The sequence below is a fragment of the Delphinapterus leucas genome, chromosome 14, assembly GCF_059928025.1.
Source record: "Delphinapterus leucas isolate spDelLeu-1000000601 "Yukka" chromosome 14, BTC_Dleu_Yukka2, whole genome shotgun sequence".
Taxonomy (NCBI): domain Eukaryota; kingdom Metazoa; phylum Chordata; class Mammalia; order Artiodactyla; family Monodontidae; genus Delphinapterus; species Delphinapterus leucas.
In genome coordinates, this window is record NC_143142.1 from 39,766,320 (window position 1) to 39,793,187 (window position 26,868).

The 26,868-nt window shown below is 43.4% G+C and overlaps 1 protein-coding gene across 9 annotated transcripts in view; it reads right to left on the reverse strand.

Annotated features, from left to right (window-relative positions):
- SLC35D4 (solute carrier family 35 member D4) overlaps nt 1-26,868 on the reverse strand; it is a 116,335-nt gene that overhangs the window by 72,337 nt on the left and 17,130 nt on the right. For 8 of the 9 annotated variants that reach the window (XR_016387604.1, XR_016387605.1, XR_004022520.2 and 5 more), the window contains exons 4-5: nt 18,843-18,924; nt 5,186-5,263 (exon numbers count right to left, since the gene is read on the reverse strand). Coding sequence is in view for 5 of the 9 variants with exons in the window: in XM_022586819.2 (XP_022442527.2) it covers nt 5,186-5,263; nt 18,843-18,924 (160 nt within the window). In the remaining 4 variants the exon portion in view is untranslated. The remainder of the gene's footprint in view (nt 1-5,185; nt 5,264-18,842; nt 18,925-26,868) is intronic. The other variant, XM_022586822.2, reaches the window with a different exon arrangement.

Sequence of the window (26,868 nt, forward strand, 5' to 3'; positions counted from 1 at the left end):
GGATTATTTTGCTGGTTGAGGACAAACTGCAATTTTCTTTTACTCCAGCTCAGATAAAGTGTGAACTATGAACATATTGTTTAAAAATGAAGCACTCAAAAGGTACAAAATTTCAGTTATTATAAAATAAGCAAAGCCTGGGGACGAAACATACAGCGCGGTGACTATAGTTAACAGCAGTGTATTGTATTGAATATATTCGAAAGTTGCTAAGAGAGTAGATCTTAAAACTTTTCATCACAAAGGAAACAAATGCGTGGTGATGGATGTTAACTAGACTTATTGTGGCGGTCATTTCGAAATATATACAAACATTGAATCAGTATATTGAACACCTGAAACAAATATAAATTTATCTGTCAATTATATCTCAATTTTTTAAAAAAGTAAAGCACTGGCAAGAGAAACATGTGGTTTGCTATGAAGGCTATCTTAAGCTTTCATGTGTGACTAAATAATCCACGTTGCATTGTTTTAATAAACACACGATGTTGCGTGTACAAAGCAGTGGCTCCCATCTTTAGATCCTTTGTTATCTCTTATACGTTATCTCTCATCTTTGTGGAACCGGCCTCAGCAGAGACCAAAGGCAAAGCCAACCTTGACTCCACTGCCCCCCAGTGGGGACACTTATCCCTTCAGTACAGAAAGGATGACACACGCAGAGGTGACCTGGCTCCCACCTGGATAATTGCCCCCAACATGGGAACATGTGTCACTAAAAGATTCTGAGCTAAATAAAGCTGACATCTCCAGAGTTCGGAGGAAGAGAAGGAATGGAGAGGATGGAAACAAAAAGGATGCTCAACTCTTCCATGAGTGACATGTTCACCAGCAGGTGCTCGGGGACTTCCGTTACAGGGCAGCCAATCAACCCTAGTGCCTGAAGGAGTTTGCCCATCCCACAGAGGAGAGTCCTTTTTATTTTGACCTCCTTTGACTACAGGAGCCCAGAACCTGAGACATGCAGGGTGAAAACCAGCAAGAAATTCATTACGGAGCTCCAGCCCCCGAGGCTCCAAGAGCAACCGAGGAGTCGGTGTCTGGGATTCCCCTCCGCAAGCCCCTCGGTCCCCAAATCACCCAGTGATAAGTCCCAATGACATCTCAGCTCTGCGTGGGTCACTGTAACTCCTCAAGAGTCACGTTGCCAAAGTCACAGTAAGTAGCTAACTCGCTCTGAGGACTGCTGGTGCTGTCCTAGGTGCTCGACACATATTGACTCGTGTCACTACGGGTTAATGTACAGTCCTGGGTTACGTACTAGGATTCTGAGGCACAGAGAAATCAGGTAAGTTGCTTGGGATCACAGGGTGTGCGCCCAGGCGATCGAGCTCCAGAGTCTGACCCTTTTGGGCTCTATTCTGTCACAGCCAGTCCTGCAGTGACATCCACCGGCCCTTTCAGGCCACTGGCCTTCATTGGCTGCTTCCTCTCTGCCTGGAGTGCCCAGAAAATTCCTACCCATTTGTGTGACTGGGCTCGTATCTGGCCCTTGCAAGCAGACTTAACCGCGGTCGCCCCCCAGTGCACCCACATGCCTGTTTCAGCCCATAGGACATTCTATGGGCATCCCAGCACCTGTTTACATGTCAGCTCCCCATTCAGCCTGAGTTCTGTGAGGGTGATAAATGTGTCTTTCCACATCTGTAGCTGTAGAGCTAGCCAGATGTTTGACATGTAGCATATACTTCATAAATGTTGAGCAAACCAATGAATGAATAGCAGTATTCTAAGGTTAAGCCGTGGCAAATATACCTGCCAAGTTATTGAGACTAATTCCACAAGCCACACGCTAACTTAGAGTTAAACTGTGTGCGTGTGTGTGCACATACACAAAGAACTAGTTATGGATGGTGACAATGAACCACAGCCCAGATAGAGCTTATTCTCATCATCTGGGAGCGAGGTCATGAAGAGGTCAACTCTACTCTCCCAAGGCCATTCTAGGGAAACCTGACACGTAATGGACCAAAGAGCCTACGTCCGGAGTCACAGGTCAAGTCTGAGAGGTGGCGTCCAACCATGTTCCTCATGACACCCAGTCGCTTGGTCATGGCTCCAGGCTGAATGATCAGGAATGTAAATCATATGAAGAACATATCATGGTCATCTTCATCACAGAGCAGATTTTAACGCCAAACTACTAGAAACCACCTACAAATCTACAAACAGGGACCAGCCAACACACTGCATTTCATTCCATGTGGAGAGAAATGAGGCATTTAGGGATTCCGACAAATCGATCAATGGAAAAACAGGACGTATTTTATCATTTCTGTAAATATTCTACATATGTCTGAACTGAATGAATGAAGTCGTTTCCTCTAGGAAGTAAGATCACAGTTGATTTCTGACATTTTTTTTCTCTGCATTTTCTACGACTTATTACATCTTATGATATTCATAGAGGAAAGAAAGGGTTTTTTAAAAAAATAACTAAATAGATATGTAACCCACTCAATTGTTTCCTAATTTGCCCTGACAAGAAATGATGTTGTTTTGTGTCAGTAATGAAATGGAGTTGAAGATTCACAATATTTTGGTATTCACCCAATTGCTTCCGAGGAAAGGTCCTCTTGGCCTGGGAGTCTGACCCTTGCGCTCTGCTTGGTGGAAATACACTGAGGACCCTCCAGCCCCATGTCCCACCCTCACCTTCACCTACCTGATCTGACTTGTCCATCAAGAAGCAATACCCCATGGAGGGACTTCCCTGGCGGTCCAGTGGTTAAGACAGCGCACTTCCAATGCAGGGGGCGCAGGTTCTATCCCTGGTCAGGGCATTAAGAACCCACATGCCACATGGTGTGGCCCCCCCCCCCAAAAAAGAAAGAAGCAGTATCCCATGAAGATGGCTGGATCTCATCCCTAGACCAGGTAAATCTTCATTTTTAATTCACACAAAAGGTATCCATTTTGTGAATAAGAAGTCTTCTTTGGAATTTGAGTGGAATTGAGTCAGGGTCTGACTAGTCTCCCAGAACTTGAGCAGCTCCTGGAACCTAAGTGACCAGTTAGTGAATATTTAAGCTCAGCTCTAGTCCTTGGGCTGAGACCTGGGGCTCCAAAAAACACCCAACCACAGGGTCACTGCAATGAGAGGGCTGGAAGCAGGCAGAGACACGGGGAAAATCATACTGTATTTCATTGAATCTAAGATGCCACTGATTGTAAAATTAGTATTTTTTATACTACTAAGAAAAAAACCCAACAAACATTAGACCAGGACATACCATTGACTATAAAACCACCCTGATTTTAGATCGTGAAAACTTATTTTTTAAAGAATTATTTTACTTTTACTTATTTATTTTTTTGGCCACACTGCGCAGCATGTGGGATCTTAGTTCCCTGACCAGGGATCGAACCTGTGCCCCCTGCAGCGGAAGCGCTTAGCCACTGGACCGCCAGGGAAGTCCCGAGAGTGAAAATGTTAGATGTGAGAAAAAGCAGCACATGTTAGAATTGATGAAATATGGAAATTGCAAGCTGGTGTGATACGTAAAATGTCAGCTGAAGGTGCCCAAGCTGCCTGAGGCGTCAGGGAAGGTTCCCACGGCAGGCAGATTAGCCTAAAGTACGGAGCCTCGCTGGAGTCACTACAGGCTTCCCTCGCCTCCTGCAATCCGTTCTCCTCCGCAGAAACTGGGGGAGCTTTTAGCACTGTGAAGCTGCACAGTGTCTGTGGGCCTTATTACCCAACCAGCTCCTCCCAGTGCACTCAGCATAAATCCCAAATTCCTAGCTCAGCCCCAAAGGCCCGTCTCCAGCCTCGTCCTAAGCGCCCCCTCTCTTTCTCATCAAGCTCCAGCCACACAGCCCAGAATGACTTCCACCAAGTCCCTTCCTATGTCTGGTCCTTTGCATCTGCTGCTTCCTCTTCCAGGGAGCCCTCCCCTCCCCACCATGTCTAACTCCTGTTCATCCTTTGTCTGTGTTTAATGTCACTTCCCCAGAGTGGCCTGCTCTGGCCACACAATCGAGCAGGTGGGTCTAATTCTTAGTTTAATGTCTGTCTCCCCTTCTGGGCTGATGCTCTGTAAAGAGCAGCAATCATGCCTCTTGCTTACGACTGTAGACCCAGGCCTGGCAGGGTGGCCACGTACACAGGGATGTAGAAATATTCATAGAGTGAATGGGACAGGGGTGCACGAAGAGGTTTGCTGACAGATCAGAGGAGAGAAACACTACGACATGGTCTAGGGAAAGTGAGAAGTTTGGTTGTGGCTGGAATTTCTGAAGCCAGAGAGGTGGATGGGGCCCAGGTGGTGAAGGGCTTTGCAGGCCTCCAGGTAGCCTCTGGGTGGTCCTGAAGGGCTGTATGTAGGGGGACATGATCAGATCCATGTGTCAGAAAGGTCCCTTGGTGTGTGGAGTGGCCTTGGCCACAGGAAAGGTGTCTCTCTGTCCCTGGCACACCTGTAAGAAGTGTGCTGCCTGCATGGCCCACTAGCCTCTCTCGAGCTTAAAAGTTCCAAAATTTTGATGTGAAGTCATCTGAAACAGGTAGATGTTAGAAAAAAGGAACTCTCAAAACAGGTACCAAACTAAAACCAAACTAAAACCACCAATCACGTTAAAAATCATAGCTAAACTACATAGTAGGTACAAAGCACCTACTATGTGCCGGAAAGTGTTGGGAGCACCTACTAGCACCTGTGCTGCATGGTGTCCTTCCAACGACTCTTTGAGTGGGTGACATTTCTCTCCCCTTTTCATGGATGGAGGCCCGGAAGGTGAGGAACGTGTTCCAACTGGTGGAAGGCAGAGCTGGGGTCGGGAGGAAAAGAGGATGTCCACAGGGTGGGCTAAAGCTCCCAGCACCCTGTGGGAAGCTCACCAAATATTTCCTCATGGTGATGGGATGCGGTGGGGGGAGGGGGGGAATGCCCCACCACCACCATCCAGGCCCACAGTCATCTCTACCTCGGCCCCCCAGGCCCTGGCTCAGCGCTGGCCTGGGGTTGAGGTCCATTCAGACCCACAAGCATCCCCACGTATGTTTGGTGAACTGAAGGGATGTCAAAACCATGATCCTTGAAATTAGTGACCACCGTCAGGCAGGCTTGACTGGAAACAGATGGCAGGAAAAAGCAGACACTAATCTGGACCATACATAAAAAGCACGTCTTTGAAATTTCAAGCAAGGGAAGTGAAACTAGCCTTTTGCGTAATCATTTACCTCTTTCTGAAAACACTTCTGGTGCCCACAGATTATAACTTCAGCTACATTATGCAAAGTGAGAAACACAGGAATGGCCTGAAAGAAAACAAAGGAATAAGCATGAAAATATTTTCTTGGATCTCATAATTACATAATTCTTGATTTATGCTTAAAAATAAAGATCTGTGGGTACTTTTGGCATTCACATTGATACTGCTCTCCAGCAAAAACTCTTCTGCGTGGATCAGTGCTCTTGCTTGCAGCACTGTGCTCAGTAGGGTGGATGCACAGTCTCCCCTCTTACGGGTATTCTCATCATTTATTAAGCACCTACTGTGTGTCAGGTGCCATGCCAGGTGCAGGGGACACATCCTGTGAACAGGTGGACACATGTTAGAGAGGCTGTCCCTATTGAGGTAAGAGCTCTGACCGAATGCACAGAAAGGCATGACCAACCCAGTGTGGGCAGAGCACGCCTTCTCGGAGGAAGTGAAGTCCAAAGTCTAAACGGGAACAGAATGATGAACTAGAATGAGCCCAGGGACTTCCCTGGTGGTCCACTGGTTAATACTCCGCACTCCCAACGCAGCGGACGTGGGTTCGATATCTGGTTGGGGAACTGAGATCCTGCATGACGCATGGCACAGCCAAAGGGAAAAAAGAAAAAAAAAGAATGAGCCCAGCAAAAAGAGACAAGGTGGGAGAGGGCTGGAGGCACACACAAGGGCCCAGAGAAGCGAGGAAGCCCACCTCCTCGGGGAACCAGGGGGAGTTAAGAGGGGTGGAATATAGTGTGGAAGGGAAAAGTGGGGGAGAGGAAGGTGGAGAGGTAATCACAGGCCCTATCAGGGAATCAGGACCGTCCCAAGGACCACAAGACACTGAAGAGTTTAAAGCCCACCGTGCATGATTTGATCTGCGCGTTTAGGGGACCTTGGACTGCTGGGTGGGGCAAAGGAGGCAGAGATGGTTGCGAAAGTTCAGTGGTGTGGTAGACGGAAAAACGGCCCTCCAAACTATAGCTGCATCCTAGTCCCTGGAACCCATGAATGTCACCTCATAGGGTGAAAGAAGGGCCTTTGCAAATGGGATTAAGGTGAGAATCTGGAGGTGGGGAGATTACTCTGGATTACCTGGGTGGGTCCCAAATGCAAACACAGATCTCCTCCTAAGAGACAGGCAGAGATCTGACACACACAGAGGAGGAGGCGATGTGACCCCAGAGGCAGAGACTGGAATGATGCAGCCACGAGCCAAGGAGTGCCAGCAGCCACCAGAAGCTGGAAGAGAGACGCAAGGAGCAGATTCTCCCCTAGAGCCTCTGGAGGGAGCGCAGCTCTGCTGACACACCTTGGTACTCACTTCAGACCCCTGGCCTCCAGAACTGGGAGAGAATAAATTTCTGTTGTTTTAAGCCACCTAGGTAGGTGGTAATTTGTTACAGCAGCTACAGGAAACTAATACAAGGAATGACAAGACGGTGGCCTGAACTTGGTAGTGGCAGCGAAGATGGAGAAAAGTGGCCACATGAGGGAAATATTTAGGAGACTGAACTGCAGTAAATGATGGGATAACTGGGATCAACTTTGTACCCCAAAAAAGGGGGGGGAGGGAGAAGATATAAAAAAAGGTAACACTCCAGTGGGTTATCAAGATACACAGAGTACCCACTGCACATTGACTATCGCTGGGCTGTTTGCTAAGAACAGCAGTCTTTCCTAATTTGATAGATAATCTTGACAAGGTAAAGGGGAGGGGTTAAGGGGTGAGGGATTGTGCTATTGTCTTTGTTGCTGCTGCTGCTGCTAATGTCTCCTGGAAAGCAGAAAAAGATCAAGAATAATGCATGGGTTTTGGCATCAGCTGGGCTTCAGGCTCCAGCTCCACCATCTGCTAGTGGAGCAGGGCACGTATCCAAACAGTTTGCTCCTCTGTAGTATGAGGATAACAATATCTACGACCTGGAGCTATAGGGAGGGACGATGGAAATAATGCAGGAGCACTGCATGAAGGCTGTCAATATTAAGAGGTACCAAGCCCACGCTTAGTGGCCTCGATGGAGGACCCTGAGCTGGGAAATTATTCCAGCTTCGAGGACTCTTAAGTGGGTCTTTAAGCAGATGTTGCTGCCCAACCACTTCCAGATGGATTTATTCTTTATCTTTTGCCTGCGTTGGGTCTTTATTACTGCGTGCAGGCTTTTCTCTAGTTGCGATGAGCGGGGGCTACTCTTCGTTGTGGTGCACGGGCTTCTCATTGTGGTGGCTTCTCTTGTTGTGGACCACAGGCTCTAGGCGCGGGCTTCAGTAGTTGTGGCACGTGGGCTCAGTAGTTGTGGCTCGCGGGCTCTAGAGCACAGGCTCAGTAGTTGTGGCGCACGGGCTTAGTTGCTCCGCGGCATGTGGGATCTTCCCAGACCAGGGCTTGAACCCGGGTCCCCTGCATTGCCAGGTGGATTCTTAACCACTGTGCCACCAGGGAAGTCCCTGGGAGTATATATTTTTACCTTGTCATTAAGACTTTTATAACTGTATCGCTCTGCCCTATTTTGGTATTTTGTTCTAACTTGCACTGTTTCATTTCATTCTGAGCTCTCACCTTACATTTTTCTTGCCTTTTTAACGTTCTCTACTCCTTTAAAAGTGCAGCTGAAACTTTTTTCCTTTTAAAATCATCCTTTATTTTAATTATTTTCTATGTTTTTCATCTTTTGTGCTTCTTTTTATCCCTCTTAAACTTTTATATTTTCAATTATTCTTTATGTATTTTAAGATTATTAAAGAGATTTTTTTTTTAATTGGCTTTATCCATTGGGCTCATGTTTGGAAAACATGGGCCCTGGCCTTCTAGGTCTGAGCCTAAGAAGATAGCACAGAAAATCTTAGAGAGGTTAACCCTGTGGTACATGACATGAAAATGACAGGGCAACCTGGATCTTATTTATTTAAAATTAAGCCCTGATTTAAAATGCTTTTGCCTCCTTGACTATAAAATCAGTAAGGAAATGAGATTTAGGGTGACTCTAGACGCTAACTCTAGACTTCAAGGAGGCTTAATTTTCTCAATTTTATAAACTGTGGACAGGTTTCTCCATCTGCCTAGGAGATTCTGATCAGATTCTGGAAAAGGATCTATCTACACATACAGAACTGATTTTACTTTATTTTTTATTCTATTTTATTTTTAATTTTTTAAAAGAAAGTTGCCTTTTAATTTTTTAAATTAAAAAAATTTTTTTTAATATTTATTAATTATTTATTTTTGGCTGCACCGGGTCTTAGTTGCAGCATACAAGATCTTTAGTTGCAGCATGTGGGTTCCTTAGTTGTGGCATGCGAACTCTTAGTTGAGTCATGCATGCAGGATCTATTTCCCCAACCACGGATGGAACCCAGGCTCCCTGCACTGGGAGCGCGGAGTCTTAACCACTGGACCACCAGGGAAGTCCCCAGAACTGATATTAAAGTTCTCTAATAATAGATACCAACAATGTGTTCAGCACAGTGCCAATTATTTTAATTGCATTCTCTTATTTAAACCATATATCAACAACTGTATCCACGGATGCTTGTTGCCCTGATTTACAGACAAGGAAACTGAAGCTTAGAGTGATGGGGCAGCTTGCTGGCGAGCTCACAACTAGTTCTGGGTATGACTCCGTGACTCCAACCCAGTAACGGCAACGCCCACACTCCCAGTCTCGATGTTATGGAGCCAAATTACAGCAAGCCCCCAGTATAAACTTCCTGGACCTACAACTGTGCAATGTCCAATACCATTGTGTTCCAAATCCTGCCAGTCTGCTTCCTCCAGCAATATAACTGGTATGATCTAAAACAGATGACCTCGGAGTAAACTCTATGCCATTTTTTAAAGGGATATCTTCCATTTCCACTTAAAAATTTTTTAATCTGAATTTGTCAAGCCATTTTTTCGACTGAGGAGCTAACAGGCTTTAGAAACAGTAATTCTACGACTGATTTTATCAGCCTCCATAGAGATCTATCAAAAACAGTATTAAGGCAGTCTACAATTTATGATTACTGATTTTCCCTTGGCCTCTACCTCTGTGCATGAAGCCCCAGTCTGAACTACGTTATTAGTTCAAGAGACTCCAGTGACTTGATTATTTTAGAAAACCTGCCTTTTATCTTTATGGAGTGAGGTTCAGCACGACTTATTTTTGTGAAATCAGACAGAAGTTCTGAGAAATGAGGACTTCCCTGGCAATCCAGTGGTTAAGACTCTGCGCTTCCACTGCAGGGGGCACAGGTTCAATCCCTGGTTGGGGAAATAAGATCCCACAAGCCACACGGTGCAGGCAAAAGAAACAAAATAAAAAGTTCTGAGATATGATAACAATAATAGCTAAGATATATTGAATACTTACTATGTACCAGACTCTGTTTGTTTTTTTTTTAATGTTACTGCTGTCACTGTACGTTTGTTTTTTTTTTAATAAATTTATTTATTTATTTATTTTTGGCTGTGTTGGGTCTTCGTTGCCACACGTGGGCTTTCTCTAGTTGCGGGGAGCCGGGGCTACTCTTAGTTGCAGTGCATGGGTTTCTTATTGTGGTGGCTTCTCTTGTTGTGGAGCATGGGCTCTAGGGTGCACGGGCTTCAGTTGTTGCAGCGCACGGGCTCAGTGGTTGTGGCTTGCAGGCTCTAGAGCATAGGCTCAGTAGTTATGGCACACGGGTTTAGTTGCTCCGCGGCATGTGGGATCTTCCCAGAGCAGGGCTCAAACCCATGTCTCCTGCACTGGCAGGCAGATTCTTAACCACTGTGCCACCAGGGAAGCCCCCAGACTCTGTTTTAATTGCTTTTACATATTGAATCATCATAATAAATCTATGAGGGAGATACTATTAACATTCCAGTTACACGGATGAGAAAAAAGAAAGGATGTATTTTGGTTCTCCTTTTTAACCTGCCTCTTAATAATTTGAAATCACTTTAGACGATCTAGACACTAGCTTGCTGCTAAAGAGAACAGAAAAGTAAGTCTGTTCTTTCACATCAAGACTCTAGGAACGGGCTCAATAACAAAAGGTCCCCACCATATTTCATCAGGAAAAATGGCTCAAGATCAACTACCATGAAGCCCAAGTTATCAACTTTGACACAAAATGTAATTGACCGAATTCAACTACCCTACAGTCCAATTCATTTCATTACTTAGGGGCACAGTTTGCAACTAATTTATTCTTAACATTTTAACATTCACTTATAATTTTACATTGCATCCCTGTACCATTGGAAATTTTTCTCTGGATGTAAAGAGAAATTGGTAACTATTACTTAAGATTTTTCATTATTCCCATGCTTCCCAGAGTGGAATTTTCAAGTCTTGATTGTTATTTGTTCAGGTGTTGGAACTGACTTAAAACAGTTTTCTATGGAAAATCCTGGCCCTGCCCACAGGCATGGCCTCGGGTCATGCTGTAGGAGTGGGGATGACTCCCTTAGCCAAGTCCTGGGTCGACTTCTAAGTTTTTATAGAAAAACATCAATCCTACCTTCAATTTGGGTGATTTTTAAATATGTGGACGTGGCCTAAATCTGCAATATACAATAATTGCTCGCCAGGCCCTTGCCAAAGAATGTACCTTTGAACTGTTGGCTGCCTAGTTTTCATCAAAATCATGCATGCCAGAAATAACTGTTCCTACAGGAAGGGAGCCGGATAATTGGAGAGCAGAGATTTTAGCCCCAGAGAATCGCTCCTACTGAACTGTGCTGTCTTTAGGCCTCCAAAATGCACTAAGAATCCCAGAAATCAGGTTACCATTGTGTTTGTTATAAGGATGCGATTGAAGACCCTAAGTAGCCCAGTTTACCCTTTATGAGGACTCAGGACCTGACAGCAAGGAAGAAGCATGTCTGTGGCAACAACCCGCTTTTCTCTTACAAGCACTGAGAGTCTCGTAACTTCTTTATTCGGCTGCAGAAAGATGAGAGCTTTCTCATCTTTCCAAGGCCCAACTGTATTTATTTCATAAGATATGTGCTAAGTCTCTCTGTGGTCTCATCTAGTTCTTCTTCAATTACCCTTGACCTAGACTTCTTTTAAATTCTATTCATAAGAAATGCTTATCTTATTTTCATCATCATTATTCTTTTAAGCCACAACACATCCTTTTGGGAAGACAGTTGAGGTGTTTTAATATGTTTATGTGTACATATAAATGAATATATTCACAAATTGATTGGCATGAGATAAATCTGAGTGTTTATTTACATTAATTTTATCATTCTGTCATTAACTGGCCAACACCTTTTTTTTGGCCGCACCAAGCGGCTTTAGGGATCTTAGTTCCCCGACCAGGGATTGAACCCGGGCCCTTGGCAATGAAAGCGTGGAGTCCTAACCACTGGACCTTCAGGGAACTCCCGGGTCAACTCCTTGAGGGCAGAGGGCCAGACTCCCTCTTTGCCAGAGTATCTCCAGCACCAGCTTGGAGGCCACCTCCCTCCTTCATCTGTTCATCACATAAAGTAGCTGACATGTGTTTAGGGGCCTTTTTGTTTGAAAAATAGGCAGCTTAGAATGCCAGCTTGTAAGATGCATGGGAATAAGAACCTCACTTGGGGCCATAAATGCACGTGCTACTACAGAGGGCAGGTTGGCCTGCTCTCAGTGAACTGCTATTTTTCTCACCCTTTTTTTACACGAGTGCATAGGAATGAATTCAGTTAAAGCTGTGATAAAGCGAGAGAGAGGCATGGACATATATACACTACCAAACGTAAGGTAGATAGCTAGTGGGAAGCAGCCGCATAGCACAGGGAGATCAGCTTGGTGCTTTGTGACCGCCTGGAGGGGTGGGATAGGGAGGGAGACGCAAGAGGGAAGAGATATGTATGGGAACATATGTATATGTATAACCGATTCACTTTGTTATAAAGCAGAAACTAACACACCATTGTAAAGCAATTATACTCCAATAAAGAGGCAAAAAAAAAATATATGTATATATATATGTGCACCTCCTACAGCACCGGAAAGGGCTCTGAGTGAGGTGAGTGAGGACATATCCCCCTCCCCCATATAATCCTCAAGAAAATCTCTGTTGTAGCCTGGGGAGGGGAGTTACAAACACATCTTTTTAATTGTGGTAAAATATACATATAAAATTTACCGTTTTTACGTGTATAGTTCAGTGGCATTAAGTACATTCACATTGTGTGCGACCATCACCACCATCCTTTCACAGAACTCTTTTCATCTGAAAATCTGTCCCCATTAAACAATAATTCCCCATTCTCCCCAGCCCACAGCTCCTGGTAAGCACCAATACTTTCTGTCTCTATAAATCTGACTCTTCTAAGTAACTCACATTAGTAGAATCATACAGGACTTGTTCTTTTGTGCCTGGCTTATTTCATTTAACATAATGTCTTCAAGGTTCATCCATGTCGCAGCATGTGTCAGAATTTTCTTCCTTTTTAAGCCGGAATAATATTCCATTGTACTGATATACCATTTTGTTTATCCATTCATCTGTCAACAGACACTTGGATTGTTTCCAACTTTTGGCTACTATGAATAATGCTGCTGTGAATACAGGTATACAAAATACCTGCTCAAGTCCCTGCTTTCAATTTTTTTGTTGGGTCATATGGTAACTCTATTTTCAATTTTTTGAGGAATCACCATACTGTTTTTCATTGCAGCTGTACCATCTTTGCATTCCCAAAAGCAGCGCACAAGCGTTCCAATTTCTCCACACCCTCACCAACACTTGTTATATTCTGTTTTTTTGATAACAGTCATCCTAATGGGCACGAAGTGGTATCGCATGATTTTGATTTGTATTTCCCTAATGCGTAACGATGTTGAGTACCTCATCATGGGCTCAGTGGCCATTTGCATGTCTTCTTTGGAGAAATGTCTATTCAAGTCCTTTGCCCATTTTTCAATCAGGTTGTTTGGTTTTTGTTGTTGAATTTTAGGAGTTTTCTATGTGTTCTGGATATTAATCCCTTATCAGATAGATGATTTTCAAATATTTTCTCCCATTCTGTGAATTGCCATTTTACTCTGTTGACAGTGTGCTTTGATACACCGAAGTTTTTCATTTTGATGAAGTCCAATTTGCCTGTTTTTTTCTTTTGTTGCACACGTCTTGCTGTTACAGCCAATAAATCACTGCTAACTCCAGTGTCATGAAGTTTTCCGCTTGGAGCCCAGTTTTAATAAGTCATTTTATAAGGGTTATGGAAAACATCTTTAGATGGGGCAGGAACATAACTAAAATGCAGAGGAGGGGGTTACTATTTTGCCACTGCGCCCACATCTTAAGTAATCCTTGCAATCGGACTCTCATCACCTCTGATGAGAAAACCATGTGAAAGAGAACTGCCTCTAACCACAGTGACAGGGAACCTTAGGGGAAGGGTCTCCATTCTACTGATAGATCAACATTTACGTCCTTTTCCCATGGATCCAAGATCCCTTATGTGATACTGGAGCCAAACCAAGCGGGAGGGAACCCACAGGCTCCAGTTTGCTTAACTGAGTAATTTCACTCCACGCGAGTCCGATTATCCATGTGTGTTTCCTCACCGACACCCCCGGCCAATCTCTATTCCATTGTGTTGAGTGAAGACAGAAACCCTGACAAGCAGTTAGGGAAGGCTCAAGATCAAAGTGCTGGGTAGGAAACCAAGGCCAGTCCTGTCGAGATGCCTCAGGTTAGATTTGCAGAGTCTCCCAGCTGCTCACCCTAAGCAAGAAAAGAGCATGGTTTGAGCACCCAGATCACCAGCACTGGGATGGCTTCTCCCTGAAGCTCCCGAGTGTGAGAATCTACACATCTGTTCTAAACACTCGCGAGCACAGGCTTTGGGGCAATCCTGTCCAGCCGAGAAGGGCTGCGGCAGGGAAATTATAATAAGAGTAATAACGACTGGTTGACGTTGTTCTGTCCCTCCAAAGACTGACATTCATGCCATCAGCCCTCATCACTGTGACCTTATTCAGGGCAGGAACGCTGGCGAAGCAGAGCTAAATTAGCCCCTGTAGAAGGGAGGACAGCCACACGGCTCCTCTCCCCTCCTCCCAGCTCCATCCTGATGGGCTCATCTCCTTTGCTTGTTGTGATTTAGGGAGGAAAGAGGGTAAGCGTTGCAGATGAACCACTATCGTCGGACAGGCTTGAGTTTGCATCTCCACTTTAACATTTACTAGTTGGTGACCTTGGTCAAATAATTTGCATCTCAGTTTCCTCAACTGTAAATGGGAGTAATTAAGTCCAACTTCATATGTCATGAGGGTTGACAATAGGAAGTGCCCGGCACACATATATAACACTGACTATTCACGATGCCTGTTCCCATGGTGAGTTGTGTGTCTCTCACGGATTCCCCTGGAAGTTCTTCAAGGTCAGGAAGCAGGTCTTCTTCCTCATTAAGCCCCCAGAAGTAGATTCCTCAATAAATATTTGCTGAATGGAGAGCCACAAGAATAATCTCCTTCCCTTAATTCTATCATTTGGTTGTGAGTTCCAGGTAGAAAAATCAATAAAGAACTGTCCCCACCTCGCCTTTGAAGAGTTACATCAGCTTACTCTCAGGAGTTGCACATCAGAAGGATAACTTCAAAGTCTTGTCAGATGAAGGAGGCCTTTATGGAGCAGAGCAACTTCCTCAGTGTTTTGCATAACAACACACCCACGGATTTTAACTGAGCATGTTTCCCCCATGTCCTCGTGGATTCATGAGACTGCCAGCCTGGCACCAGCATGTTGACACGGGTTTTCCATCTAACACAAGCTGTACGAGTGCCTCGTGTTTCATCCACTCTGTAAATTTTTAAGCAACTATGTAAAAACAAAAAACTCAGAGAACAAAGAACAGATGCTGGGTTGAGTTATTTCACTAAAAAAAAACAATAATAAGTGTCTCCTTTCTGTCCTCCTCCCACTCTAACTGGATATATTTGGTCTGGGGTTGTTTCCCTTTGCTCAGAGTTTGAATTGCAGCAGCTTCGTTCTGCCAATGAGAGAAGTCTGTGCTCTAGGCCAGGGGCACTCCAATGAGGTCCCGCCAAAAGATAAGGATCTCGCACAGAATATAAGTCAGTGCACTGCTTCCTTCCTCAAAAAGTCCTGCTATGGAAAAAAAAAATGTCAGCTCAAACTCATCAGCGTGTTTAGTGCCAAGCGTGATGTTCATTCTGGCACAATCTCCTTACAGACAGGTAACAAAGAGCTCACAGGCTATCACCTTCTGTGGACCACGCTCTGAGAAGCATTGCTCCAGGTTACAGAAATCTCCATCTGCCTGACGTACTAGATTGACATTTACAATGGACTTTTGAGGGTTTTTTGGCCACCTAGCCTCCTTATCCCTTCCTTGGTAAAGCACTCCAATATAAAGCATCTGCCTCACCCTTTCTCAGTCTGTGGGTCCAGCTGGGGATCCTGTATGACCAGGGCTGGCCAAACAGTGCTCTGAGTCTCTCCAGTCACAGTGAATGGTTCAGAAAAGTCATGATCCAGGACTGGTCAATCAATGTAAATCCATCCAGCTTTTAGACCTGGGATGGGCAGTGGTCCTGACTGATGCAATCAGAGTGAATTGTGAGACTCATGCAGAAGCTACAAGGAAGACAGTCTTTCCATTAGACTTAAAATTGTGAGGATGTCAGCCTGAAGTCAACAACACCCATGAGGCGAGAGCCTGGCTGTGAAATGAAGCAAAGACAGAGAGCAGAACTGAAAGAGAGACAGAAGCTGGGTTCTGAGTAGGTCATTGGAACCTCTGGGTCAAGCCATGCCTGAAGCAGTTTCTACACTATGACTTTTCATTAATGTGAACCAGGAAATTTCCCTTTACTTAGACCAGTTGGTGAGCTTTCTAACACTTGCAACCAAGAGTCTCAAGCTTATGCATGTCTACTGTACCCTGGGCTCATTCTAAAATCCATATACCTTGATCCTAAAGAGACAAATCTGAAAAGGCAAAAGGTGGGGAGTCAGAAGAGCTGCCATTACCTGGGACTAGAGACAGCTTACCGAGACTTCCCACACCTACGTGTTTTCCTCTGCCAGGTTATTAACATCTGCCTCACATTATCAGGTGACTGTGAGACTCACATGAAAAGATACAAAGGAAATCACTCCGGAGAACACATGAAAAAGCACTATACAGGGCTTCCCTGGTGGCGCAGTGGTTGAGAGTCCGCCTGCCGATGCAGGGGACACGGGTTCATGCCCCGGTCCGGGAAGATCCCACATGCCGCGGAGCGGCTGGGCCTGTGAGCCATGGCCGCTGAGCCTGCGCGTCCGGACCCTGTGCTCCGCAATGGGAGAGGCCCACGTACCGCAAAAAACAAAAAAACAAAAAACAAACAAAAAAAAGCACTATACAAACAAAAAATTATTATCATTATTAGCACAACACCTTAGTTATTCAAACTTCAAAACTCTGGCATCCATAACTATCCAGAGCCTACAAAAAATTTCAAAAACGTTTGTACAACGAAAGATTGTTTTTTGTTTTTTTTGTTTTCCAGTCAAATCCTATACTCTGCTATAGAAGAGGAAGCTCCCCCTGCAGGCCAGAGGCCGTAAAGAGAGGCCATGGACTTGGTGGAGCCTGACAGCATCAAGAGCGGCAGCTGAGAGCCAGCCTGGCCCCCTGTTCTGGGCTCAGCACCAACGTGCTCTGTGTCTCACTTCTTAGGTCACCCAGGCTATTTTCTCCCCCATCGCACACATCATCCCATCTACTCAAGCTTATGAATCATGAAAGGAAAATGATGATTTAATTTAGAAATTATCGATTTAATTTAGAAATTATCGCAGTTAATTCTCAGCCACTACTTGGCAGCTTTAGAGTTGTCCTAACAATACTATTATTATCCAGAGAGGCAGATTTTGTTTTTACTGTTTTCATATCTGAGGCCTAAGGGGCCAACATAACAACAAACTTTACATTAAAAGACTGAATTGTTTGAAAATTTCTCATGTTTTCAAACATTAGGATACAATCATTTTCTGATAGATTAAAAATAGCAATTAGAGTATAAAACCATTCCTGAAGACCTAAATAGACGTTTCTCCAAAAAAGACATACAGATGGCCAACAAACTCATGAAAAGATGCTCAACATCACTAATCATTAGAGAAATGCAAATCAAAACTACAATGAGGTATCACCTCACCTCAGTCAGAATGGCCATCATCAAAAAATCTACAAACAATAAATGCTGGAGAGGGTGTGGAGAAAAGGGAACCCTCTTGCACTATTGGTGGGAATGTAAATTGATACAGCCACTATGGAGAACAGTATGGAGGTTCCTTAAAAAACTAAAAATAGAACTACCATATGACCCAGCAATCCCACTACTGGGCATATACCCTGAGAAAACCATAATTCAAAAAGATACATGTACCACAATGTTCATTGCAGCACTATTTACAATAGCCAGGACATGGAAGCAACCTAAAGTTTCATCGACAGACGAATGGATAAAGAAGATGTGGTACATGTATACAATGGAATATTACTCAGCCATAAAAAGGAACGAAATTGGGTCATTTGCAGAGACGTGGCTGGACCTAGAGTCTGTCATACAGAGTGAAGTAAATCAGAAAGAGAAAAACAAATATCGTGTATTAACGCATATATGTGGAATCTAGAAAAATGGTACAGATGAACCTATCTGCAGGGCAGGAATAGAGATGCAGACGTAGAGAATGGACATGTGGACTCGGTGGGGGAGGGGGAAGTGGGATGAATAGGGAGATTGGGATTGACATATAAACACTACCATGTATAAAATAGATAGCCAGTGGGAATCTGCTGTATAGCACAGGGAGCTCAGTTTGGTGCTCTGTGGTGACCTAAGTGGGTGGGATGGGGGGTGGGGTGGGAGGGAGGTCTAAGAGGGAGGGGATATATGTATACATATAGCTGATTCACTTCGTTGTACAGCAGAAAGTAATACAACATTGTAAAGCAACTATACCCCAATTGAAAAAACAAAACAAAATCTTAACTATATGAAAACAAAAAGTTCCTGAGTTTTAAGCCATGTTCTGAGACTCTGGTCAATGCTGATATTTATGGATTCTCCTTTGGTGGCAAAATAACTAAATTTTTGGAGTTCCATATCATATAAAACACAGCTGGAAGAAATCTTTTCCTCACAGTACCCTCCTTTGAGGAGCTCAGTCCTGGGGTCTGGGTGGGAGGACAGAATGAACACTTGTTTCACTAGTGTCCCTGTATACTGGGCATCAATTCCGTACCAAGCATGCGAACCCACGACTAAGCCCAGCCCGCCCAGGCCGTGTTATTGATGGGCAGGGTCACGGTCCCCGGAAGCAAGGAGCAGACTGAGCCCACCCTCCTTGCTCCCAAGGACGGGGTGTATCCATGCAGAGCAGGCTCCACAAATATCACTACTCCGGCTTCCTAAGTCTCCATCTGCAGCTCTCCATCTTGTAAAACAAGTCAGTCCTTCCCTGTTATCTGGTTATCTTCCATTCAGGGAGTGGGACCACTCCACGTTGGTCTCAGCCCCAAGACTTGTTCTTCAATCTAGCTGCACCATCATTAAAGCTGTTGCTTTGCCCCCTATTGATCCAAGGCGCAACAAGTTAAAGGCAAAGGGGAAGAAGGGAAAGGGACTGTCCCCCCCAAAACCTCTAACACTTACCAGTCTGGACAGTGCTCTGGAACCAGCATAGATGATACCCACAAACAGCACTGAAGCAGGAAGCCATGTCAAAACATCAGATCTGTAAAAGGGAAAGAGGCCATAGATTTCTGTCACTTTATGTCCAAAAGACCTCGCTGGAAGGTATGACGCTCCCATACACCAAATACAGCACTCATGGTTGTCTAAACATCCCCAGGTGACTTGTGAAGCATGATTTGCTCTGTATCATTGAGAGGGATGGAAGCTGACCAAGCCATCCTGACTACAGTCCATCACTCAGCCAACGATGTGGCGTTACTGATCCCACAATCGGGCACAGACGAGCTGGAGATGGAAAAGGTTTCCTGCAGGTTGGGAGAAAGAACAGATCTGATTTTTTTTAAAAGAAGCAGTGAATGTTATTCTTTAGAATTTAAGTAGCCGGAGGCTTTGAACACATGCCAAATTATTTTTAAAAAATTTTAAAGGCAATTTACCTCGGCAAGGTACCAAACAGCTCCAGGGAACCACAACAAAAGGAACCACAGTGTGAAAGGATGGAATTGAAAAGAGTGCCTGAACTTGAGCTGGGTGGCCAATTGCTGAGCCTCAACCATTTACCTGGGATGCCAGTTCAGGGAATCTCCAAGGACTTCTCAAGGGCACATTTCTTTGATTCCCTTGTGGCCACACCAAGAACTGCTTTTCCTTTTTCTTTTTTTTGGCCACACTGCATGGCTTGCAGGATCTTAGTTCCCTGACCAGGGACCAAACTCGGGCCCCTGGCAGTGAAAGCATGCAGTCCTAACCACTGGACAGCCAGTCCCAAGAACTGCTTTTTCAACACAGTTTAGAATCTTGCTCTCCTCAGAATACCTTTCCTGTAGTTTCAGTTCTACACTGAAAACCTGGGGGAAGAAACTTCATTTTCTTTTTTGCACAAATCAGAAAAACAGCTACTGTGCAGTTTCCTTGTTGACAGCAGATGAACTGGACCGGTAGTGTTAACTCAGATTTAAGAAATTATCTGAATCTTGGTTTGAGTAAACTTGTGATCTGCATGCAATATTAACTAGATTGGATAGCTTTTATATTTTCATACGTACACATAGGCTCTCCCCACCCTCATCAACATCCATTAGTTATTGAACTTTGTGAACTGGCATTGAAACATTACAACAATGTTTTGTTGCACCAATTTTATAAACTTTTACAGTGCAATACATGTTATTTTTCAGAGACAAACCAAAGTTTAATTTCTCAAGGTTCATGCTGTTTGTTTTAGCAGCATTTGATGGTGGATCTTTTATACACATTTGTAATAGATGAAAAATAAACCAGATTGCAAATGCTTTTTCTTTCTTTTTTAAAGCAAACCATGTACCAAGTTTTTTGGTCCAAATTGTGTAGGATAAGTTAAATTGCATTCTAATAACCAATATGAGTGTATTTCTGTAAGTATAGTTATGTTGAAATAAAGTTTTAAAAAGCAAAATCCCAGTCTTTCCATAGAGTACACATCACTGAGGGTGCAATTTGCTTCCCCCATCAGTTACAAATGCATTCGGTTCACTAATTCAAGTTCCCAGAGTTATTCTAAAATAAATATAAATTAGTGAAGACATTCCAGCAGGATACAACATAATAATCCCAAGTAACTCAATGAACTGCTCTCCTGGGATGGAGCCTGTTCAAGAAGTGTTCTTTGGTAATTTTATTAACATGGGCAGGCACTCTATCATCAGACCTGCTTTTGTACAACTTCCCAGGGAACAGGGCATGAAAATGTTTCTAGTCTCAGATAAGGCCTTCGAACCCTACTTCCTGTATATAGTCATTCAGCCAAACTCACAGCAACTTGCAAGGTGCTCACAGCGCCAGAGTTAATATTAACAGCAGCATCAGGGACTTCCCTGGTGGCACAGTGGTTAAGAATCCACCTGCCAATGCAGGGGACACGAGTTCAAGCCCTGGTCCAGGAAGATCCCACATGTCACGGAGCAACTAAACCTGTGCACCACAACTACTGAGCCTGCGCACTAGAGCCCACGAGCCACAACTACTGAAGCCCACGTGCCACAACTACTGAAGCCCACACACCTAGAGCCGGTGCTCCACAACAAGAGAAGCCACCACAATGAGAAGCCCACACACCACAACGAGAAGCCCTCGCACCACAACGAAGAGTAGCCCCTGCTCTCCGCAACTAGAGAAAGCCCGCTCGCAGCAACAAAGACCCAAAGCAGTCAAAAATAAATAAATTTAAAAAACAAACAAACCACAAAAAAAAAAAACAGCAGCATCACCAATAACATTTTTTGAGCCCTTGCTGCAAACCAGGCACTGTGCTAAATGTTTTCTACACTGTAATCTTTTTAAAATCTGTGGGAGTTCCCCAGTTGCCTAGTGGTTAGGATTCCAGGCTTTCACTGTTGTGGCCTGGGTTCAATCCCTGGTGGGGGAACTGAGATCCTGCAAGCTGTGCAGCGTGGCCAAAAAATATTTATCTAAAAATAGATAAATAAAAAAAATAATAAAATCTGCACAACAGTCTCACGAGGGAAGTATCATTATTATTATCATTATTACCCCCACTGTGCAGATGAGCAAACCGAGGCACAAAGAGTTTAAGTAATTTGTCTATGGTCAGAAAAGCTGGTAATGGCAAAGCCACAATTTGAATTCAGGCCTGTCTGACTTAAAACCTTGCTTTTAACCGCCTCTCATACTTTACCCTCAAGGATCTCATAATAATCTAATGTGAGACAATGATATATAAATAAATAAGTTGCAAACAACATGATTTTGCCCTGGTAGCAGCTCAAGCAGCTAGTTACCTGAGAAATATTCTGCTATTACTAGTCCTGCTGCCATCACAGACATCTGTACTTCCAACCAAAAGGTGAACAAAGAATGGAAATGCCAGCCTCCATCCTAAAGGGGCCAAGCTAATACCGACCAATTGCTACTCTTCTAGGAAAAGGCTTTCCCATCAGACATTAAGGGCCAAGTCCCATGACATGCTGTGCCCTAGAAGGAAGCCCAGAGCATGTACTGTGGGGAGCATGATGACGAAGGAAGGAAGGCATGTGCGGGGCAGGGGTGGGGAAATAGCGGCTGGCCCAGCTGTGGCAAGTCCGACACTTCAGAATGGAAGGCCAGTGAGGCTCCAGACATGCGTGCCCCACCCACTCCTAAACAAAGAAAACTCCCGCCTACTCTCATACATACTTCAGGAGACGTCAGGGTATCTGGACGTGAGGGAAATAAAACAGCGCTAGGGAACCTCTTGTATTTTAACCCCTCTGCCCTAAAATACAAAGAAATAACTTCAAAACGAAAGTTTAGGCAAAATTAGAAGATATGTATAAATATAAATTTTCTGGGGAAAAATTTCTGAAAAGGAATTGGGACCTTTGAAAACTTAAGATGTACTGCAAAGTTTTGTAACATAAAAAATGCAGGAAAAATTTCCTAATTGTAACAAACTCTTTACAGCCAAAGACTTTTTATCCAAGTGAAACCATTTTGGACTTCTGAATTCCAGAGCTGTAAGATAGCAAACCTGTGTTATTTTAAGCCAAAAAAAAAAAAAAAAAAATTTCCATCTCTGTAAGTACTGTAAGTACAGAGCATAGCACAAGGTCTGACTAAATTTTCCTCTATATCTTACTACTAGAGTAGAATTTTTCTCTCAATAAAGCATAAGTTTCTTTTTGTTGTTAAAAAAAAAAAAAAAAAGGAAGAACTTCAACCAGAAAAAATATACACAGGCTGCTCCAGGAATTAGAATTTGGACCTCTGGCTTCCAGGGTTTCCACGACTGTAAGTGTGATCTTACAACATGGAGGGGTCAGACCTTTCAACAGCTACCGGGGCAGATAAAATTCATGATGACTGAATTTTCCATACTCTTCCAGGCAGTGTGGAAACAAGGTGAGTACCAGCTACGGTGCTTCTTTGTGTTTTTGCCACCTCTTGAAGCATTTCTTTAAAATCCTTTCTTCAGAAAGAAAGGAAGCTAACTTTTACATCCTAGGTAGGTCTGCTAAAACTGAGGATTCTTTCCTCAGGAGATATAGCAATAAGTGATGGAAACTGTACCTGGTTCTGGGCACTGGAGAGTATAATCTTATTCACATGGTTGCTCAAATCTTTAGAAATTATAATTAGCTCTCTTCACTCCCAAGGAATGTTCCAGCAGTTAGCTGAAAACTTTAACCAACAGCTCTAAGGGATGGACACACTTCACACATGTCCCTGGGCTGTGCCCTTTCTTCTAGGTCAGGGCATCTAGGGCTGGGATCATCTAGGGGTCATCTAGGTTATCTAGAGGTGGGAGTAGGAAGGATGCACAAGTATAGAGCAGGAGGCTCTGTGTAGTAGAAAGAATGTGGTCAGGCAAATCTTCCTATTTAGAAGATGTGTATCCAACTCTAAAGCTAGTTGATTTATATCCCAACTCTAAAGCTAGTTTGCAGTGAGAGCTCCGTTTTACATTTATAAAATGGCGATAATAATGCTCAGAAGGCTATTGAGACAATTAGCTAAAAGAATGAATACGCAGCACTTGAGGTAGCATGTGGCACATTGAAAACAACACTCAATAAATGTTCTCCTTCTGCCTTTTCCACACATAACTCCAAGTTCAGATGCCACTAGGAAAGACTGACAGATCCACCTAAGACGGCCATAAGATGGCCAAAACACCATAAAGAAAATGAAAAGATGATTAGCAAACCAGGAAAAACACTGGCAACATATAAAACAGGCTGGAGTTTAATATCCTTGATGTATAATGAGTGTTTACAAATCAATAAGAAAAAAACCAACTCCCCCCCCAAAAAAAGAAAAACATTCAAAGGACAGAAATAGGTAATTTTCTCTCTCCTTTTCCTGTCTGTCTGTGTATGTGTACGTGTGCGACTCTCTCTCATACACATACACACACACACAAGAAACACAAATGGCCAATAAACATGTGAAAAGTTATTCAACCGCCCTAATACTAAAAAGAACTTTAAAATAAAACAATGATATATAAAGTTTTGCCCAAGAAACTAGCAATTTTTAAAAGATGGTATCTTATACAGGGGGTCATAAAATTAATGCCTTCATATACTGCTGTGGGATATAAATTGGTATCTTTCGGAGGCTACATATGTACTACTTGACTATACTTTATTATTTATTATTATTGTTGTTGAGGTATTTAAAGATATCTACAGTGATGTTTCCATTTACAAGTGGAATAAAACTGCTTTTGACCTCATTGTTGATCATCAAACATTCTTCAGCCTGGAGCCCTCCCCCTCCGGATACCTGCATGGTTCACTCCTTCACGTATTCAAATCTCTGCTCAAAAGTCATCTTTTTTTTTTTTTTACATCTTTATTGGAGTATAATTGCTTTACAATGGTGTGTTAGTTTCTGCTTTATAACAAAGTGAATCAGTTATACATATACATTGGTTCCCATATCTCCTCCCTCTTGCGGCTCCCTCCCACCCTCCCTATCCCACTCCTCCGGGCGGTCACAAAGCACCAAGCTGATCTCCCTGTGCTATGCGGCTGCTTCCCACTAGCTATCTACCTTACGTTTGGTAGTGTATATATCTCCATGCCTCTCTCTCGCTTTGTCACAGCTTCTTATCCATGAGTCCTTCTTATCCACCCTATATAAAATAACAAACCCCCCCATCCACTGGCCCATACTCAGGCACACACACATACACATTATCCACTTACCCAGCTCTATTTTTCTCTACACCTATTATATCATCCGCTTTCATTTTTAGTTGTTTCTTGTCTGTCTGCATCAATTAGAACGTAGCTCTATGAGGGCAAGGATTTTTGTCTGTTTTGTTCATTATGCACCCCTTACACCTAACACAATACCTGGCATATACAGTAGGCACTCAAATACTTGCTGAATGAATCACCATGTATTATTTTTGTAACTTAAAAAAAAAAGTTTTCCCTTCTCTTGCTAGTTTGGTACAAAGCAGCAAGATACAACAGGAAACTGCAGTCATGACTCTTAATTCACATTTCTTCCTCTGCCTTTCTCAAGTGCTTCAGAGACTTTGCCCTGAACAGAATTGCTGGCGCTTACAGCTACTCAGTTGTCAAAGGTAGGGATGCAAGCAAAAGGTTCCATATCCTGCCATCTGCCTGTTTGAAATGGCCCCAATGCGAGAATCCTAAGAATTTCAAATTCAATAAACATTTGTAACGATCATGTTGTAGCCTATAACTGTGACAAAAAAACCCAACTGCATTAAAAAACAAACATGTTTTTCTTCAATAGATGTGAACTTAGAAACTTGAAATGGAGGCAGTTATTTTGTTTCCTATAATAATTTATCTCTTTTTCTTATTAAAAAGTGGTACTTTCCATGTTAGAAAATTTTGAAAACACAGATTATCAAGAAAAACATTATAATTACAATCCTACTACCCAAAGATAACCACTGTTAATACCTTGTTATATCTCCTTCCAAACAGCATCCATATGCACGTATATGAACATTTCAACAAAAATGGGATCCAATTGTACAGGTTGTTTTATAACCTGCTTAACATCTTTCCATGTCAAAAAAGTCATCCCCAATTTATTAATACTTGAATACCAGGCTACTGCTGGACATTTAAGCTTATCCCAGGTTTTTACTATTCTAACACAGTAATGATTATCCTTGAATATATTCTCTGCTCATATTTATGATGTCTTCACAATATTCAGAACACATTTCCTGAAGTGGAATTGCTGTTCAAAGATACACACATTAAAGTTTGTAACTGGTTACAAAATTGCCTTCCAGAGACATTATACTGACTCATTCTCTGCTATGATCTGCATGTTTATGTACTCCCAAGATTCATATGTTAAAACCCTAACCCCTAGTTTGACGGTATTTGGAAGTGGGGCCCTTAGGAGGTAATCAGGTCATGAGGATGGAGCCCTCATGATGGGATTAGTGCCCTTGTAAGAAGAGACACAAGAGAGCATGCCTCCTTTCTCCATCTCTCTCTCTCTCTCTCCCCCTCTCTCTCTCCCACACACACACACTACCACCATGTAAAGATACAGGAACAAAGCAGACATCTGTAAACCCACAAGAAACCCTCAACAGAAACCAACTACACTGGCACCCTGATCTTGGACTTCCCAGCCTCCAGAACTGTGAGAAATAAATGTCTGCTGTTTAAGCTACCCAGTCCGTGGTCTTTTGTGACAGCAGCCTGAGCTGACTGAGACGCTCTTTGGCAGCTCTAACAAGAGACACCCAACAGCCTGCGCATTAGGAACAAACGAGGCACATCTATTAAGGCACCTCCTCTCCACCTTTAATTCATAAGGTGGCACCATCTGGGCCTTCTGTGCTGGTTTATTCTTACATTGTTCTACGTGCCATCAAAGGAGGCAAGATGGGATTAAATCTTGAGGAGGTTCTGACAGAATCTCGAGTCTCTGTGGTGTGAGGGCTGAGCCAGGGGGTGTGTGTGTGTGTGTGTGTGTGTGTGTGTGTGTGTGTGTGTGTGTGTGTGTGTGTGTAGGAGGGATCTCACAGGAACTCCTTGGGGGAAAGACTGCAGGCTGTACTCTATTGAAGGATTATTTGCTACAGGGTCTGCTTTGAAAATAGTGGTGATACGCAATTATTCCTACGTGAGTTATAAGCACAAATGCTGCATCTTGTTTGCATCGTGTACTTTTTCTTTTCTGCTTGTGCACGCTCTACTGTCCCTAAGAACCCTGATGAATAAAGCATTTTACAAGAAGCTAACAATAGTCTGTTGGCATGAATCATAAAACTGTTGTTATTGAGATGAAGGCTAATTAAATTAAATCATTTGTTTTTCAAATAGAGCATGCATTATTGAGGGAACATCTGCTCCCTGAAAACACTTAGTTTATCTGTTCATGGGAGCCTGGAGGGATCCTTGAGCTGAATTCTTAAAAGTTCTCTGCATTCTACTGACACCTAGTGACCTCAAAGCAGTTTCCAAACATGAAAATAACATCTGACCAAGATACCAGA